The sequence below is a fragment of the Chaetodon trifascialis genome, chromosome 11 (genome assembly GCF_039877785.1).
Source record: "Chaetodon trifascialis isolate fChaTrf1 chromosome 11, fChaTrf1.hap1, whole genome shotgun sequence".
Lineage (NCBI taxonomy): Eukaryota > Metazoa > Chordata > Actinopteri > Chaetodontiformes > Chaetodontidae > Chaetodon > Chaetodon trifascialis.
The window spans coordinates 13,512,627-13,531,446 of record NC_092066.1 but is presented as its reverse complement, the minus strand read 5'-3'; the positions used below and the strand labels follow the sequence as shown (position 1 = coordinate 13,531,446).

The following is an 18,820-nucleotide window of genomic DNA, read 5'->3' as shown; positions in this document are numbered from 1 at the left end:
AGTATTTTTCTCCTGTTGTGTGGCTCTCGGTAAGTGGGCAAGAACATGTTGAGTCTTACTTTGTGACTTTAAACTTTTTTCTTTTTGAATATCTCATTTGTTCCATATATTATTGATGGGGACATTGCCTCCTTTTTTATTACTTTCTCTGCACTGATTTCTGCTTTTAACCATTCTCCCAAATGCCTCTTTACAAACCTTGGGCACCTTACACCCTCTAGTGGGAACTAAATGCAATTATGGATTATTTACTTCAATTGTTTCCCAGTGTGTATTGGCCTCACTGACACAGAGCTTATCTGTTCTAATTGCAGTAACTAATGGCTTATGAATTAGCTTCTAGTTATGTTTCTGAATAAGTAAAACTCAAGGGTCATCCATTTCAAGCATAGTCATTTTTAATGCATTGTTAAAAAGAGCTGAAGTGTTGCATACAGCAGTGTAAAAAAAGCCTCCTCCATATCCAAATACAGCAAGGCAAGCAAAGCTTTTGGTTTGATTAGCATGACAGCAGTGAGCAGATACAAAAGCAGCAATATTTAGCTGAATCACATCAATTTGACAAAGCAGTGCAATAGGCTGAAGGTTGTGCAGAGTCTACAAGAGGTTAAAATCGGAGCTCATTCAAAGGTTGCGGTCACAGGTTCTCCATGGCAGTAAGTTTGGTCTTTGAGTCTGGATAAAGCAGGAAGCCAGTGAAAGTGCTGTCATCCTCACTGCTGGAGTAAACTCCATTCCAGTCTCTCAGCGTCTCCAGCCACACCTGGTCGCCTTCATTCAGCTGCAGCAGTGCGAGGTTGGACGCCTGATCGATGTCCTGGCCGTACAGAGAATCCCGGGTCCGCAGCTTCCGTATCCCATTGACCACCAGGGCGGCACGCACAGGCCGGTTGCGCACTGTGATGTGGTAACTGAATAGGTAGACCCCCGGGTAGGTGACGTTGAACTTGTTGAGTGCTGGGTCCCAGTGGCCCTCCCCGTTGTAAAAGACCTTATCAAACTTCACAGGCAGGTTTGGTGGAGGGAAGGACCTGCTCGGAAACAAGCCCACACTAAAGGCAGAGCGAACTTGCTCCACACTCTCCCCTGGCGGGCCTCTAGGGCCTCGAGGGCCACGTGCACCTTTAAGTCCCCGCTCCCCCCTCAACCCTGCTATGCCCCTGGGTCCTAGAGGTCCTGGGGGACCTCTGGCACCAGTGTCCCCCTTCCCTCCTGGAGGCCCTGGATCCCCTCTCTCTCCCTTTGCACCATTAGTCCCATTCACTCCTGGGGGGCCCATCTCACCTCTCAGACCACGCTCACCCACATCACCTTTCTCGCCTGGTAAACACTCTCCTGTAGGTCCCATTTCACCTTTCTGACCCTTTGTCCCAGCTACCCCAGGGGGACCCATGGGCCCCTCTCGCCCAATGCTGCCCCTGGTCCCATTCAGGCCAGGCCACCCCCTTTCTCCTGGGTCGCCTTTCGGACCAGTGAAGCCACGTTCACCTTTCTCTCCTTTGGCGCCCGGATCACCTATAGTATGTAGAAAGGTTATATTCATGTAGGAGGACATGTTTTAATTGAAATACTTTAATTTTCAAATAGAAATATATATTTCCATATGTTTATAGAGTGCATTTATATATATTTTTATCTAATCTAATTCAATATGATTAAAACAGGATCTATTGATACATTTTATACTGATGCTCTCTTGGCTAACAACACACCTCTCTCTCCTGGTTTTCCTGGGATCCCAGGGGCCCCAGGAGCACCCATTGGTCCAGGATCACCTCTTTCACCTGTGGTAGTTTTGATAAATAAAGCGTAGAAAATGACATCCACAAAGTACTTATACAAAACAGCGTTTTGCAAAACGGGAGAGAGGGATAGAGACAGAGAAACGGAGAGACATTCGAAAACTCTCCTGCTGTTAAGCCCCGTTGTACCTATGTCGCCATTGAGTCCGTTGGCTCCAGGCAGTCCTGCTGGTCCTGGAGGTCCTCTGGGCCCTGTTTCTCCCTTCTCTCCTGGTAACCCTTGAAAACAGAGCAGAGTATGAAGAAGGACAAATTTTGACCTCCAAAAGGTAATTTTCCTGAAACTGATAATCCATCTTACCTACAGGGCCCCTCTCTCCTGGCAGTCCCGGTGGCCCCCTCTCCCCCATGGGCCCTATGGGGCCTCTCTCTGGTGGACAGCACTCGCAGAAGTTGAAGAAGCATTCATTGTAGTCGAGGGTATAGTTTCCGTGGGTGTTCCCTGGGGGTGCTATGGCATCGGTGTGGAAATCAGTGGGGTAAGTGTCACTGGAGTAGGTGGTACTGTCTGTAGGGGACAGGGAGTAAGCGTCCATCATAACCTCAGTTGTCTCATCTGTGTGCATGCTGGAAGGGGACGTTGTTGTGGTGGTGGTCCGTCCAAATCCTCCACCCCCACCTCCGCCACTGCTCCCAGCCCGAGGGGGCTTCTTGGTGGTCTGAGGTTTGGGCCAGCGTGTGGTTCTGGCGCCAGAGGTCAGCATGGCCATCAGTACCACAAGGAGAGTGGTCAGGAAGAGCAGGCGAACGGATGGCATGCTGAGGGCTTGATGCAATAATCTGTAAAGGACGAAGAGAGGAAGTTTGAAGAATATAAAGAAAACCGATGTAGCGCTTTGGAAAATGTTTAATCTGTTACAACATAGTGTATTTACAATGTATAGGAAAGCAAAAGTGCATCTTACCTGCTGATTTAGATGATGCTGACTCTTCATTACAGCGCGTCCGACTACAGATGGATGCAGGCTGCCTCCTTCCTTATATTGCCCTGGTTGTCCAACCTTTATGCCAATGAGAGAACAAGAAACAGAAAACACAAGGGGTTATTAGGAGGTAGGTGGGCTGGCAAGAACAGATTACATGACTCCTGAGGGATATGAAAAAAAGCAGGTTGAATAAAGGCAAGACTTTATTCTTTGTGATATGGGATATGATTGCAGGGCCCAGGAGTACCAACGCTGCTGAAGTGTTGTTCACACACGATTGCTTTGTACGCAAACAGCACAAATATAAGGTTACACACAAAGATACACATTTGCAGAACATGTGTACATGCATACAGTATATACACACAAGCTCACACGTTGTTGGTCATGAATAACATCTCATGTGAGAGTGCAACACCTTGTAGTGACCACACCGTTTGGCAGTACCTCAAAGCAGAAAATGGATCACCATCCACCCGCGGTGGGAGAGGGATCAATGTCCCAAAACAGACGGCGTGGCAGCATTGATCAAACCTTTCCTTGATCTAACCAACCAAAAGACCCCAGTAAACCCAATAAACCTCACAGAAACCTTGCCCCACTGAACCAAGCTTTACATGTCGCACAGTGTGTGTTGGATGCAGTTTCAGCCTCTGATATTAACTCTGAATGATTCCTCGTTGGTTGGTTGGAAGATATATCCTGAATATTCTGCAAAACCGAGGGTATGTATTGCTTTATTATAGACATGTTTTATGTCATCTGTAGAAAAAGATCAAATAATTTTGCTTGAATCGCCTCCTCAAGCCTGTCATGGATAAAGATTTTCACAATCACATCATTGGAATGATTGAAGTGGAAATTTGCAAATGTAAATGAGAGTACAATGCATTGATGTTCTTCCTCTGATCCACGCATTTTAATGTAAATCTAATACTGCATTTAGTTAAAGGGCAGATTGTTCTGCAAAACTCGCTCAAAATCTAAAAACTCATGACTGTTTTAACTTGTGTGTCTGCGTGTGTGATGATTGCTTTGCATGACTGAATTACCCTCTGCGGTCTCTGCTGTAAAAGAGTTGCTGATCCCAATGAAGCTTCCTGCAGAAATAACGCTGAGCTGGCCACATGAGCTGACTGTAAATGAAAGGACGGTCAGGGGTGTTTTACTCCTTGGAGCCACCAGGGGGCAGTGTTTGGCCAATGCAATGGCTGCTGTGACCAGCATCTGCACGCAGTCTAACATTAATTACTGGGCTTTAATATCCTATATTATAATCAATAAATAGTTATTATTGTGTCATGCCGGTTTCTTTGACTTTAAATGTTGCTGAATATATATATTCGGGCAACTTTCTGCGTGTCTGTTGACAAGTATGTATCCTGTTTTTCTCTACTCTCGGTCCAGTTTACATTCTGTTATACTGATTCATGTCCAGTTGCTCATAAAAAGTCAGAGGGGCCAAAAATGTTCCATGATGAATGAAAACCGATATGGAGTGAAACTGCATCTAGATCTGGCAGCAGTTTGAGTGTCATATTATACTGCATGACATCACCACTTGAGTCCGCAGCAGCCGTCATTGGCTCCAATGTTTTGCCCGTGCGTCGTATGAGCTCGCAGCTGCGCACTCTTATCAGCGCCGACTACACTTACAGAATGAGCAGTGTGAAGGTAACCACTGTCACAATACACTTCCGCTACATATTTTCAGAATAAAGCCCTCACTTTAAAAACATGCTTAGTGCACACGAGCGCAGCGCCTGCACATGTCTTCTTTATTAAGACGACCGCAGCTCGTTCCGGTCTCATCCTCACTCTCCCTTGGTGTTTTGACGCAGCTCAAAAATGGAGGCGTGTGTGTGTGTGTGTGAAAATGTAATGTAGATGCGGAGACAGAATAGACACGTATCCAAGACAAGAAACCGGGTCAACATCGGAAAAAGGAGGACACCTCCAAGTCACATCGTCGACTCTCGCCCACCTCCGGTGACTCCCATGTCTTTCTCCGGGGTGGGTCTAACCCAAAAAATCCGCCATCCAACAATGGGCTGTGGGAGATCGGCTCAACTCGGAGAATCCTCTTGCAGCTGTTCCGAGAGCCGAGGATAGGACCAAGACATCGGACCGACTCAATGAGGCTGGCGTGTCCGCTTTTGTCCTGCGTCTCTCGGCCCGGTGTCTGGCAGTCAGTCGCGTTCTGCGCGTAAATGCGGTCTGAGTAGAGAAGACGGGCCTCCGAGGAGCACTTTAAATGTTGAAATGCAGTCTTTGTCGGCCGTCGTGGTACTGAATCTGTTTCTTCATAGTTCCGCTGAGCGGATGGAGTGAGTTGTGCAAAAGGAGAGAGAGACAGACTGCAGTTTGGTTGCGTGTGATGATAGGAGACACAATGACGCTCTTGTCTCTTCTGGGTCGGATCATGCGTTATTTTCTCCTCAGGCCTGAGACATTGTTTCTGTTGTGCATAAGCCTGGCGCTGTGGAGTTATTTCTTTCACACCGACGAGGTGAAAACCATCGTCAAGTCCAGCCGGGATGCCGTGAAGATGGTGAAGGGGAAAGTGGCGGAGATGATGCAGAACGACCGGCTTGGAGGCCTCAGTGTCCTGGACGCAGAGTTCTCCAAGACCTGGGAGTTCAAGAGTAACAACGTAGCCGTGTACTCCATACAGGGGAGGCGAGATCACATGGAGGACCGCTACGAGGTGCTCACCGACATCACCAACAAGAGCCACCCGTCCATATTCGGGATATTCGACGGTCACGGTGGAGAGGTAGGCTGGGAGGGAGAGGTTTGTCACAGTGCGTATGTGTGGACTCATCCAGACCCCAGGTCCTGCTGCAGCACCCGAGGCGGCATCATGTGGATTCAGAGCCAAGTATAGAGACAGATAGGAAGTTGAAATTTAGGACAAATCTCTCATGGCATCATACAAGATATTCTCTGGTGGGACGTTAAATTGATATTGTAGGAGATCACAGTAGGTGGGGCAAGGTCACTTTAGGTATAAAGTTTCTCTGAGCACCGCACAGATACAGAGTGTTTGCACTTGGGCGCAGACACACAGCACTTCATATTCAAACAGAATAAAATCCACCCTCCTCCTCCTCCTCCTCCTTCTCCTCCTCCTCCTCCTCCATCATTGTGTTCTTTTGTGTCAGCACCTCCTCCTTCTCCCTGCCAATCCGGGAGTTAACTTGGGATTCATCACAAAGAGCTTGTGTGTGTGAGTGTACATAGGGGTTAGTGGTGTGTGTGTGTGTGTGTGTGTGTGTGTGTGTGTGTGTGTGTGTGTGTGTGTGTGTGTGTGTGTGTGTGTGTAGGGTTTGTCTTGTTCCTCCACTCCCTGTGCTGTCAGGGGTCAGTGCTTTCTCATGGCTGCCTTCAGACCACGTGTCCCGGGCGCCATCTGTCACACCACCACCACCACTGTCCCCCAGAGGTTCCAGCGCACTTCACCGAATGATACTGGTTTTTGATTTAGAGCCCAGTCTCCCCATTTCACACCATCTATTGTTATTTGTTTCATTAATACAACACGAGAACAGACATTTAGATTGACTATCACATTATCATTAACAGCTAAGAAACAGAGCAAGTATTCCTGTCTGGGAGGCTGGAGGCAGTGCCTGCCTTCAGCTCTATTTTAGGTTTCCTCTGACCGCAGGAGATGTATTCATCTGAAGCAATGAAAGCCGCTGCAGTTGAACTAGAACAAGCTGTTTGTTTCTAATTTGAATCTGGCACATTTATCAAAATATGCGAATCCAACAACGTTTTTTCCAACTGACATGCCGGACGTCTGCGTTTTATAAGGGAGCTGCCCGTTCTCTTTCCAAAAAGATGAGTTGGGTTGTGTTTGATCACGGACAGCGAGACAACAAACCGAGAGCAGAGTTTATTTACCCATCTGGATCACTCTGTCTATTCCTGTCCCATAAACAAATATTTCTCCTTCCTGTCCGGACATCTCACTCTCTCTCTGCCAGCCTTTGCTCCCTTCCTTTAGTCGGACGCGTATCTCTCTGCGTGTGTGTTTTAAATGCTTTCACTCGTACCTTCTCATCCTTCAGTCGTCACAGTCAAATCGGGTTTAGGAGGGATCACTCTGACGTGGACTTCAGGCATTAGCATCGATACACAGAGCTCATCCTGAGACGCTCAGTCCTGTAAACACAGTTCCCGCTGAGCACTAATGATGATTCGAGCGTTAAGAGGCATTTGGGGAAAGCTGTGTTTAACTTCTGGGACTCTCTATGCAAATGATGTTGTCGGGAAAAGCTGCCACACGTGTGGATATCTTTCAGCATTTATTTGCTTGTGTGTTTTTATGGAGTTTGGTGCTCCAGTAAGCACACACACACACACACACACACACACACACACACACACACACACACACACACACACACACACACACACACACACACACACACACACACACACAGACACAGTATTAAATGAAGCACTGCCGCCAAACCAAATATGTCCAGATAGAACGGGCTGTCTCTGGCAGTCCTTCTGGCTCTGGAAATATGCGGGAAATATCTCAAACACATCTGTGTTGGGTTTTTTTGGTGCATGTGTGTTTGTGTGTGTATTATATATCGAGCCAGTGAGTTATGGCCCAGATTTCTAAAAGTCAGCACAAGCTGCTGCTCCTCTTTTAACATGATTTACTGAGACTATTTGCTGTTGAAGCAGGAACTTTAACAGGCTTTCACACCACTTTGCTGTATGAAATTGAATTTATAGTTCGAGGGGGCAAGCGGGAGGCAGCGGTATCACGAAGAGATCCGCAGTCAGATTAATGCGCTTTTAATAAAGTCAGTCCAATATTTAACGGTCACCCATTAAGTCCTCAGACAGTGAAGCATTTGAGTCCTTTTTGAAGTCTGTAACTGCTCTGGCATTTTCAGCTGTTTACGACAAATGGAAATTTACACTTGAAGCTCTTTTCCTGATCAGGGCTCACTGAGTGCCTCTCTCTCCAATTAAATAGATGAATGAGTGCACTTGTCCAGCCAACGGGAATGAGGGGGGGGAGGGGTGCCGCAGGAAGACATGGTTTCTCTCCAGTGATTATTAGGAATATCGTAATTTGATCTTGATTACTGCATTGATGGGAACGCGCAGCTTCAGTTGCCTGTGAAGAAAATGCTGCAGAGACACAGTGTTGCACCACATATTCAGGTCTTTGCTCAGGTTTTTGGCTGTATTTTAGCAGGCATTGATTAAAACTCCTCATATCCATGAAACATGTTCGCACCAAAGGGTCAGAATTCATTTAAAACACCAAATGAATTCACATGAAGTATCATAATTGTGCTGGAGAATTGCTGCAGCACATCAGAACGCAGAAAAAAAGGGCCCAAAGTGGCCAAATTTCCATAGGAACTGCCAATATGAATTATGCAGTCTGTACAGTCTGCAACCAGAGCATTAAGACGGTATATATATTCCCATTTTGGTTTTGATTCGACAGCATTAGCATAATGGAAGTCTTGGCAGAGAAAATGAGGGTAGAAGCACATAAGTAACGGTAGCAGGAGGAGGAGGAGGAGGAGGAGGAGGGCAAGTGGGCTGGAGGAAGAGGAGACCGCTCAATAATTCAGCGCAGAGCACCTGCTGTATGAACCGAAGAAAGCTCTAGTTATATTGGACCATATTACCTGTCAAGCACGGGGGTGCGGGTTATTTGTTCTGTGCAGGTAACCTGTCAGACTGAGGCTGATTCTTCTGAAAATGTGATGAGTGCAGATGTATGTACGTCTAACACAGTGCAGCCAGTTGTATGAAAAAGGAAGAGCCGGTTTTTCTCAGCACCAAAAATAGCTGTGTTTGTCTAAAGCTGTGGGCCTCTTGGGTGCAGCAGAACAACCTGTAAACGCAATATTTTAACGTACTCATATATGCACACACACACACACACACACACACACACACACACACACACACACACACACACACACACACACACACACACACATATATATATGTACACCTCCGAAATATTGCTATGTTAGTGACGAGCTGCCTATTTACACATCCAGACTGAGCAGTGTTGCCACATATTTGACAATTTCAGTTGTATCACTCAATTTAAATGTTGTTTTCATGTCATGAATGCTTTAAACGAGCTCTTACATTTGTCTGCGCATCACTGACAGAGAGTTTAACCTGACATCTGAACTTCTAAACTGCTTTGAAATCGTCGACAGCCATTCAGCTGCTCACATCCTCCCTGTGTCTTCCCTCCCCTGCTGACCCCCTCCTCCCCTCCCCCTGCCAGGCTGCAGCTGACTATGTGAAGGCCCACCTGCCAGAAAGCCTGAGGCAGCAGCTGCAGGCCTTTGAGAGAGAGAAGAGAGAGAGCGCTCTCTCTTACGGCAGCATCCTCGAGCAGCGCATCCTGACTGTGGATCGTGAGATGCTGGACAAGCTCTCTGCCAACCACGATGAAGCAGGTCAGATGGGGAAGTTGATAAATATATGTATATATATGGACAATTTGAATCCAAAACTCAACATTTGAATTATTCTGCAGCCTAGTCTTGGTCACAGCGGAGTAATATCCAGTCAGCACAATGCTTCTGAGTGAGGTAACATTATGCCGCAGCACATTGTAGTGTAGCTGATATTCTGTGCACTGAGGTGAAATTCAGAGCTACGGTCCAGATTGATCAGTTGGTGGCATTTGATATGTCTACCTCCAGAAATATTTTTCCCTCTTCATTTTGTCGGCCTAGTGTGTTTTTCACTGTTGATTAGCGTGGTGACAGTCTGACATTCAGTCAGTCCAGCTAAAACACAAATGTTCATTGTGCTTCTTTATTATAGACCAACAAGATTATCAAGTTAAAGTGTTCCACCTGGTGTTTACGCCATGTATTTAATGCAGTTTTCTTCACATCAGTACATCAGCCCTGGAGATTATGTGTAAAGTCTAATCCTTGTAAATCACTGTATTTATCATAGTGTGGAACATCAATAACAGTATAATGGTGACAGATGTTATCAAACCAGAGAACAGCTGTGAGCTCCATTGACATTTTCAGTCCCGGAGATACAACCCTGACTCCAAAGAAGAGATCACACGAAGGACCGCTGTGTAACATGGAAATTAAAACAGAATGCATTGATTTGCAAATAAGCTGTTTACCGACAGCACTTTTATGACGTGTTCCTGAGCCCATGGATTCATATCCTTCATGCAGTCATGTGTTCACAAAGTGGTAAACTCTGATACTCTTACCTTTTACCAGTGAACCTGTGGAATGATCTAAACAGTTTGTGAAGCTCCTGTAGTTTCTTTCTCCCATTTCTCCCAACCACCAGAAGCAGTCCTTGTTTAGTTTTGTGTAAGACATTAAATCTGGCACAGGCAGTATTTGCTTATACCTGCTATGGTTTAATTTCTCATTTAACATTAGGGCAGCGTGATGACAAAATATGTTTATTCACAGGAAAGCAATCTAATGCATCATCACAGGCTGTATGTGACGATGTGGAAACACATGCAACCAGATTTGATCCAGGATCGTTACAGACGTTTTTGGGTCAAGATGTCAAAGCTAACCGCTTTCTCAGCTGTTTCCTCTTTCGATCTCCCGTGCAGGAACGACATGTCTTGTAGCGCTGCTGTCAGACAGAGAGCTCACGGTGGCGAACGTTGGAGACTCTCGGGGCGTGTTGTGTGACAAAGATGGGAACGCTGTTGCACTGTCACATGACCACAAGCCGTATCAGCTCAAAGAACGCAAGAGGATCAAGAGGGCAGGTACATGATGAGAGAAACAAGCCTGTTGTTCAAAGCACAAGCTGAATGTACCTCTGCTGCAATGGCATGTGGTGGAATTTGGGGTCCTTGGTTGCCATCTGTTGGTATATTTAGGAACAGCATTGTATTAAATAAAGCTCTTGGTCACGTTGTGATGTCTGAAACAGATACTTTGGCTGTGTGATTAAGCGATCAGCATGTTTTCTCCCTCATCATATTGTCAGAGTGAACGCTTTCATTGTTATTTCTTCACTTCCAGGAGGTTTCATCAGTTTTAATGGATCCTGGAGAGTCCAGGGAATCCTGGCCATGTCCCGCTCTCTTGGGGACTACCCGCTGAAGAACCTCAATGTAGTCATCCCCGACCCCGATATCATGACCTTTGACCTGGACAAACTGCAGCCAGAGTTCATGATTCTGGCATCCGATGGCCTGTGGGACGCTTTCAGCAACGAGGAGGCCGTCCGGTTCGTCCGCGAGCGTCTGGACGAGCCTCACTTTGGCGCAAAGAGCATCGTCCTGCAGTCCTTCTACCGCGGCTGCCCCGACAACATCACTGTCATGGTGGTGAAGTTCAAAAGTGGAGCTGGGGGGAGTAGCAAGGCTGGGGAGTAGGTGGAGTTTAGAGCTCACGTTGTGATCGATGTTTTCTGTCATTTTCCCCATCTTCCTGACTGAGCAGCAAGTGTGACATCACAGGAGGGTTGGAGGAAGTTAAAGTATGGACTCTGAGAACTGTACTTTTGCAAAGCTCTCTCTCACACCCACACACACACAAAAAAAAAAACACACAAAGAAAAGGTTTTGTTTTGTTATTAGGTGTCTGATTTATATAAGGGCATTTAAACACAACACAGGTCTCATAACAATCTGCCAACTTGATGATGAATACATTAAAATACTGAACCAACAGTGGAGACGCATAAACACTAGACAAACACACACCAAACAGGATTTTCTCTCAACCAGCACACGTTAGACTGTGACTGATTTACTACTGTTTACTGTACATGCACGTGAATGGTACAGCTCCACTGGAGGCTTCTTCAGAGGAGGCTTCAACTAGTGCCTACTCAAGAAATACTGTGCAACTGCAGGAAGCTACTGAAAGTGTATTTGCGAAAACTCCACCCTGCTTGCTGCATTTTGATGATGCCCTCAAGTATTGCATATGCATCTGTCACATTTTTGACCTGAAAAAGTCTGTCAAGTATAAAAAGACTCCAGTGGATCCATACCTTTATTTAAGTAGAAGCGATGCTGCACTTAAAATTGGACTTTTGAGTGTCAAACAATCACTCGCTGACTAGAGAGGTAGCTGTTAACCATTTGTCGTCTCATCCTCTGGCTGCAATGCTTTCTAAAAGTGAGATTATTCAGTTCTGCAGTCTCACCACTAAATCCTGCACACTGGTCCTTTAAATTAAAGCAAACACAAAATTGAAAGTTAAGCAGGAAACCAAAGAATTGTGAGATGGAACATGAAAGGCAGAATTAACAAAAAGTTAGACTTTAAAAGCATTTTTAAATGTAATGGTGTGATTCCATTTTAAAATGCAACTACAGAGTCACAGTTTGGAATAAGGAAATTATTAATTGGCTAATTTATTTTACTGTAACCAGTAAACTAGGAATTTAAACCAGTGAATGAGCTGCTGGGTCCCTCAGGTTAGCCAATGAGTCATGATAGAGAGGTCTTTTTTTTCCCCCACTGTAAAGAATAGTGAGTGTTAAAATCCTTTGTCACCTTCATCCAAACTGACCACAGCCACGCTTGTCTTTGGAGGCTGAAACTGCAAAATTTTACAGCCACTTTTCAAGTGTACATATGGTTAGACACTCAGAAAATAGATTTTAGGTGGAGTATTACTTTAACACACATACACACAGAGACAGTTAGGAAAAAAATGCACTTTTCAGATGTTTATTTTTTGGAATGGTCAATTCTTACACATCAGCAAATGTAAAGTTTAGAAATCCTCAGTAATACAAGAGGGTTTCCATGTAGAACCTGATTTAATTCTGTCACGTCTTGACACCACCTGTCACCTCTTGCAATTTTTTGGAGCTAATGTAAACCGTCAAAGTTGTTTTACAGCATCTGTATCAGGACATGTGCTTTGGCTTATGCACGTTCATGGACGAAGTACACACAGTACGTAACCATGGACACACTGGTGGCTGCCTTTGACCCGGGAAGCACACGAAACGGGAGGTGCAACAGATACGCACGCCTCTGCTGCCGTGAGAAACTAAAAGATGACGCAACATGACGTGTACAGATGCAGCCTGAATGCTTGTAGCTAGAAATATAATATGCTCGTGAAGCAATACAACTGGTGTCACTGACAGCAACAACCTGTCAAGAGAAGTTACAGTAAACCACACTTGATTTACTACTGTTTTATCTTCAAATACTTCTTACCACTGTGTTTCATGATCCTAGCATCAGTTGACAGAAGCCTTTTTTATTTAACGGTTGACCCAATGCCTTATTTATTGTTGAGTTTTTGGATGTGTCTGGCAGATTTGCCAAATCAGTGTATTCTTTTTTCTTTTTCTTTTTTTTTTTTTTTGTCCTTCTGTACATGAGCAGAGTTTACAATAAATTAGATACCCATCTCTTTGATTTGAGAAGCGGTTCATGATTCACACATGTTGAGCTGATGCTCAGTGTAAAAAAAACGGGAAAGAAACTGTAAAAAGAATCTGTATGTAAACTATCAGTATTAAACAAACTCTTTCATCTTAAATGCATTCCCCCATTAAGTCTTTATTATCTCAAAGGGCTGACTTTTCATTCTCACCTACATTAACTGTGCAGCATGCTCACCACAGCAGCTCAGTCACTACAAAATACGCCTACACTTTATTCTCAGTGATCCTCTTTAAAGTTTATTTTCCACTATGGTTTCATTCATATCAAATTGGACTTTAATTCTTTTAGATTAAGCTTCCTTCCTTCACACACTCACACCTGCTGCAGCTGAGGTCTAAGTGCCGTGTCCAAGGTCACAGCAAGGAAAGAGATGAGCAATGTTTCCACCTGCCCTCTATCATATCTCCGGGAATTTGAATCAGCTGTGTTCTTGCTGTCAACCATCGGTCACACGGACCTGCTTGTTGTAAATCATTCAGCGATCAATAATGACAAAATAATGTGCTGGTGAGATCAGAGTGAGGGTGGAGAAGAGCGCGTTACGTCTGTTGAGTGTTTCTGGGATGCTTTTGTCGGACCACTCTTTCCATGCCATAACTCTGCGCTGTCGCCTGCAAGACAGCTCACCCCGGCTGCAGCCTTGAGGAGGGCGCAGACAGCTCGGAAACGCTCGATGATGCCAAGTTTAGTGACAGTCAGTGCCAGGTGCAGAGACTCAGAATAACTCGGACATGGGCTGGACCAAATACCAAGACCCGCGTTGACACATTCATGCGTCTAGAGTCCAGTGCGTCACACTTGAGCTTGACGGGAACTCTTTGTCCTATTTTATAAGGATTTGACACTTTATAAGCGAGACAAGTGCGCGCAGGCGGCAGAGGAAGAAAGTTGTCATTAGCCATCTGAGTAATAAGCAAGAATTTAACAATTCTGGTTTGTTTTTAATCCCCTTGCATCATTTAAAGTTACTACATTTGATTTGAGTTACAGGATGGGACAGCAAGGCTCCAAATCCACCATCGAAGCGCGGGTGATTTTCCAGAGCGTTGGCGCAGTGGACATGTGCCAGAAAACGGACGCATGTTCGACTCCAGCCTCCGTTGTCCGCATTCAGAAGAAAGTGACGAGTCAGGCGGCCTGTCTTCACTCTTCCACCCGGGCACTGGAGAAGTCAACAAGCCACGCTTGGTCCCAAAGCCGCTGTGACGCCGGGGGGTTGGTGTACGTGATGGACAATCCAACCGGTGGCGTGTGGGTGAAGCCTGGAGAGAAATGGAGCAGATCTTGATACCAAAATGAAATCATCAGAAACGAATTATTCGATGGAATTAAGTGAAGCATCCCGTTACTGGGTGCATCATGTGCGTCCTTACGCTTTGGCGTCTTCGGAGCAGCAGGATGCCGCTGATTTGAGTTCCAGCGCTGAGGTGCGCCTCCGTGGCGCATCCACACTGCAGCGTGTGGATTCGGGGATGGTCTCAGTGACATCTAAGGGTTGGCTGGAATGATCGCTGAAATTTATTGATTTAGTCTACAGGAGACATTCATATAATCAGTGCCAGCTGCATGAAAAGAAGAAGATGAGAGGAAGTGAAGAGTGTCACCCGTCACTCAGATAATGTGTTTTTGTTTCTTTGGAAACATAGTCATTGTCTTGTTTCCAAGATGATTGTGAGCTATTGTGTGTGTATTAGTAAGAATGAATTTCCTTCTAACTCTTTTTTTTTTTTTTTTTTTTTTTTTTTTTTTTAAATAATGTGGAGCTCAAATGAAAGAAGGAGCGTTTAAGTCAGTACCGGGAGTCGGCCATCATCAACCACTGCTATTTAAATGAATGAGTGTGGTTTGTGAACACAGTGGCCAAAGGGCAAGGTGAAAACTGCATCCTCCCAATGGCTGACCAACCTTCCTTTATTTTTCCTTCCTTTTTATTTGACTCTTTTTAGAATTCATGTAGTCAGTGTCTGTAACACCATATCACAAAGAAATGATTTAAAATGAAATGTACTGGTTTTTATTGATGGTAGTATGAATGTGATGGACTGGAGGTCAGTGTTGGTCTGAAGGCACGGGGTTCAGTGGGTTTATGTCTCCTCTTGTTTTTGAGAAGCTCTGGAAACGTTGAGGCTTGGAATAAGTGATGGCGCATCTGAGGGAAGCAACATCCAGGGTCAGACTTATGGAAATGTATGTTGAAATGATTAATTTTAAGTCTTAAAAGCATATTATTTTCTTTGTTTTACTATACAGAGGAGGCAACTGCTGGTTCACAGAAACTGCATGTCTTTCTTTGGCAGGTGAAGTCTGGGTATATTGTTCCTTATGTTTACATGATTGTCACTGAGGCAACTATTGTGCTGTGGAACAAACTATTAAAATCTGATTTTCAAGCAAATGATTGTATGTGTGTGCAATAATGTCCCCACTGCACTGTGCACCATGGTCCATCATCAGGGACGGACTGACCATCTGGCATAGCGGGCATTTTCGCGGTGGGCCGACGTGCTTATCTGGGCCGATAGTCGGCCACTTTTTATTTATTTTAAATATTCGTCTGATCAGCCCATAATACCAGACAGTCGATCAGCGGCCCCATCACAGCGTTAAACACCAACCCCTTTCGCTTTGGTCTAGCCGGCATAATACATTTGACGGGATTCATCCCGCCCAATCATATCATGAAACACTTCCCTTCATTTGCGTCGGTAACGTCTCGGTCGGATCCGGGTCTGGTCTCGGGTCGGACCCGGGTAACTTACCCGGCACCGACCCGGAAATTTCCCGGGACAGACCCGGAATTTACCCGGGACTGACCTGGAAATTTCCCGGGACTTTACCGGGACCGACCCGGAAATTTCCCGGGACTTTCCCGGGACCGACCCGGAATTTACCCGGGACCGACCAGGAAATTTCCCGGGACATTGCCGGGACCGACCCGGGTAAGTTCTAGACCGATCCGGGAAAGTTCCGGGTCGGACCCGGGTCGGTACCGGGTCGAATCCCGGGTCAGATGCTGAAAAACTTCATACCTTTAATTCAAGCTGACTCGGCCCAGCTGTTATCATCATTATTATTATCATCAGTGTGTGTCCCGGGTCGGATCCAGTCCGGGTTGTTGATATTGTTAATATTAGTGTGTCTGTGTCCCGGGTCAGATCCCGGGTCGGATCCCGTTAGTGTGTGTCTCTCTGTGCGGCCCGGTACCAAATGGCCCAAGGACCAGTACCAGTGCTGTACAGTATGTTCTGTGTAGAATTTAAATAATTTTAGTTTTAAAAACATTTGTCAGGGGTGATGATGAAGATACGGGTATGATGTATTGATATAAGGTGTCCTTAAACAGAGTGTCTCACCCTGAAGTGCGCAAAGTGCAGATACCTGTAGGGGGGACCTTCTTCTGAAGTCCTCCAGGATCTGTCTGCCGGGGACAGGGAACTGCAGCGCGGGGAAGTGCGCCCTGCACTTGTTCTGACAGGACGCTCTCATCATAACGTACCAGTAGACGCGGAGATCCAGGTTTCCTGCAAAGGACGGTTCTTCATGTGTGCTGCTGCTGCTACAGTGCAGCATGCAGTATCTCACGCTGTCCCTAAGAAGCCGGTGCAAGCGCAAACTCAATTCCAAATAATGGATCGATTACGTCCATCTCTCTGCTGCTTAATAGTCCAAAGCCAGTCCGTGAGGGGCATGAACTCCTCCTCATGACATAAAAACAAAGGTCAAACAAAGCAACAGCGCGTAGCAAAATTCAACCTTTACAGTGTCTGTGTGGTGGTCTGCTGAAGCGTTTAAGGGTCTGTGGGAATTCCGGGATTGGGCCTTTCAGATGTTACCGGCTCGGGTTTCTCAGTGGAGGCCAGGGACGGACTGACCATCTGGCATAGCGGGCATTTTCACGGTGGGCCGACGTGCTATTTGGGCCGATAGTCGGCTACTTTTTATTTTTTTTTAAATATTTGTCTGACCAGCCCATAATACCAGACAGTCGATCAGCAGCCCCATCACATCGTTAAACACCAACCCGTTTCGCTTTGGTCTAGTCGGCATAATGCATTCAGCAAGAAAAAAAAAAAGAAAAAGGATTTGCCCAAGTTCACGGGCCTTCTTTATTCAGCACTGTCTGGAAAACAGTGATAATCAGATCAATCAACCATGTCTATTATTTCTCTTTCCCTCTCCCTCATTCATGTGTCATCATCCCTCTTAAGTTTTCAGTTTCTACACTGCTATTTTTATCTTGAAGACTGACCAATCATTAAATCTCTCTTGCTTTCTCTCTCAAACATACATAAACAGAGTTCAAAGTTCATTCAGGAGTTCAGCCACATTCAACCTTATGGACTGGGTTAGTTCACAATTTATAGAGTACTACTCTTGGAAGAGTTAGCATCTGATCCATCATTTCTCATCTCTATTCTTTCTCTTTCTCTTTTCTTCCTCCCTGAAACACATAGATACATCCAATACGATGAGTTCTGCTCAAAGCTCCATCACTGTGATGGAGTGGTGGAGTGCATTTTTTTTGTAGTGTTAATAAATTACACTTTTTGGAAGTATTTAATGTGTCCACTCTCACTGATTCCTCTTAACTCATTGCATGGCTTAAGGTACGTGGCTTTAAAGAGTTGCACAGTTGGTACACACATTCAAGAGACCGAAAAGACTGAAAAGGTGTGCATTATCGAATGTGGTGGGGTGGTATGGTCCAAAATGCCAGGGCTGATTTTTTGTCCCAGTCCGCCCCTGACCATCTTAACAAAATAACTCACTCCTTTTTACCTTTATTCTTTCTAATTCAGAAGCATTTTTGAGTTACATGTTTGTGATCATCCTTTCAGTTTGCTTTGGAGACTCTGACTTTAAGCACTTCAGAAAAGCAGAAAGCCTTTCAGTAGAATCACTTAGGAACTTCAAAGTTGACAGTACCCTTAGGAAAATGTTTTATTCCTGTTTCACTTAATCAGTCCTCACATTCTGCTTTGTCACCTTGTATGGGGGCACTTACGCTTGAAAATGGCAACAGATTGCACAACCTTCCTCATCTGTACAAGGTCAGAGCTTTGATGAAGGTCCAGTCAATCCTGGCTGATCCCAACCACCCACCAAGGAGTTCAAGCTGCTTCCGTCTGGCTTCAGATACAATCTGCCATGCAGGACCAACAGACTTAAAAACCCATTTGTTGAGTTCTTAAGTCCACTGGCCTTTTAAATAACTTGTAGTGGTTTTCTCAAGCTGTTTGAATTGCCTTTCTTTTTAATGACTCGTCTGATTGTTATATGGTAACTGCTGACTACAAAGGAAATGTCCCTGGGGGATAATAAACATACCTTGACCTATATGGAAAACCTTTATAAACGGTGCATGACAAGATTAGCAAGATGTCATTCTACAAACAATATTGGTCTTATTAAGAGCAAACTTTGCACTTCCCTATGGTAAATAAACAAGGAATATCCTCTGGCTGGCATAAACTTTGCCCCCTGGTGTGGCGCCTTATCGCTGAGCCGTGAGTTACAGTCAGCCTGTAGCTAATGGCTTATCTATTAAAGTCCGAGCAACGCACTGAGCAAACACTGCGTCAAAGAGCACTGTAACTGGGAGATGTGCCTTTTCCACTTCAGCTGACTTTCTTTACCTCTCCACGTTGTC

General features: G+C 45.3%; 2 protein-coding genes across 2 annotated transcripts; one reads left to right on the top strand and one right to left on the bottom strand.

Moving 5' to 3' along the window:
• Positions 1-425: 425 nt before the first annotated feature.
• On the bottom strand, positions 426-4,798 carry otol1a (otolin 1a). Its single transcript, XM_070973521.1, has 6 exons — positions 4,683-4,798; positions 2,708-2,803; positions 2,104-2,582; positions 1,932-2,021; positions 1,713-1,784; positions 426-1,515 (listed from the first exon to the last, which is right to left on the bottom strand). The coding sequence occupies exons 3-6, from the start codon at positions 2,558-2,560 to the stop codon at positions 638-640; spliced, it is 1,497 nt and encodes a 498-aa protein (XP_070829622.1). The 5' UTR covers positions 2,561-2,582; positions 2,708-2,803; positions 4,683-4,798; the 3' UTR covers positions 426-637.
• On the top strand, positions 4,717-13,264 carry ppm1la (protein phosphatase, Mg2+/Mn2+ dependent, 1La). Its single transcript, XM_070973526.1, has 4 exons — positions 4,717-5,504; positions 9,024-9,198; positions 10,350-10,511; positions 10,771-13,264. The coding sequence occupies exons 1-4, from the start codon at positions 5,106-5,108 to the stop codon at positions 11,124-11,126; spliced, it is 1,092 nt and encodes a 363-aa protein (XP_070829627.1). The 5' UTR covers positions 4,717-5,105; the 3' UTR covers positions 11,127-13,264.
• The last annotated feature ends 5,556 nt before the right edge of the window (positions 13,265-18,820 follow it).

Coding starts and splice junctions, on each gene's coding strand:
- ppm1la (XM_070973526.1), top strand. CDS start 5,106: ATGATAGGAGACACAATGACGCTCTTGTCTCTTCTGGGTCGGATCATG. Junction 5,505..9,023: donor TCGACGGTCACGGTGGAGAG/GTAGGCTGGGAG, acceptor TCCCCCTGCCAG/GCTGCAGCTGACTATGTGAA. Junction 10,512..10,770: donor CAAGAGGATCAAGAGGGCAG/GTACATGATGAG, acceptor CTTCACTTCCAG/GAGGTTTCATCAGTTTTAAT.
- otol1a (XM_070973521.1), bottom strand. CDS start 2,560: ATGCCATCCGTTCGCCTGCTCTTCCTGACCACTCTCCTTGTGGTACTG. Junction 2,022..2,103: donor AGGAGAGAGGGGCCCTGTAG/GTAAGATGGATT, acceptor TCTGTTTTCAAG/GGTTACCAGGAGAGAAGGGA. Junction 1,785..1,931: donor CGGACTCAATGGCGACATAG/GTACAACGGGGC, acceptor AAACTACCACAG/GTGAAAGAGGTGATCCTGGA.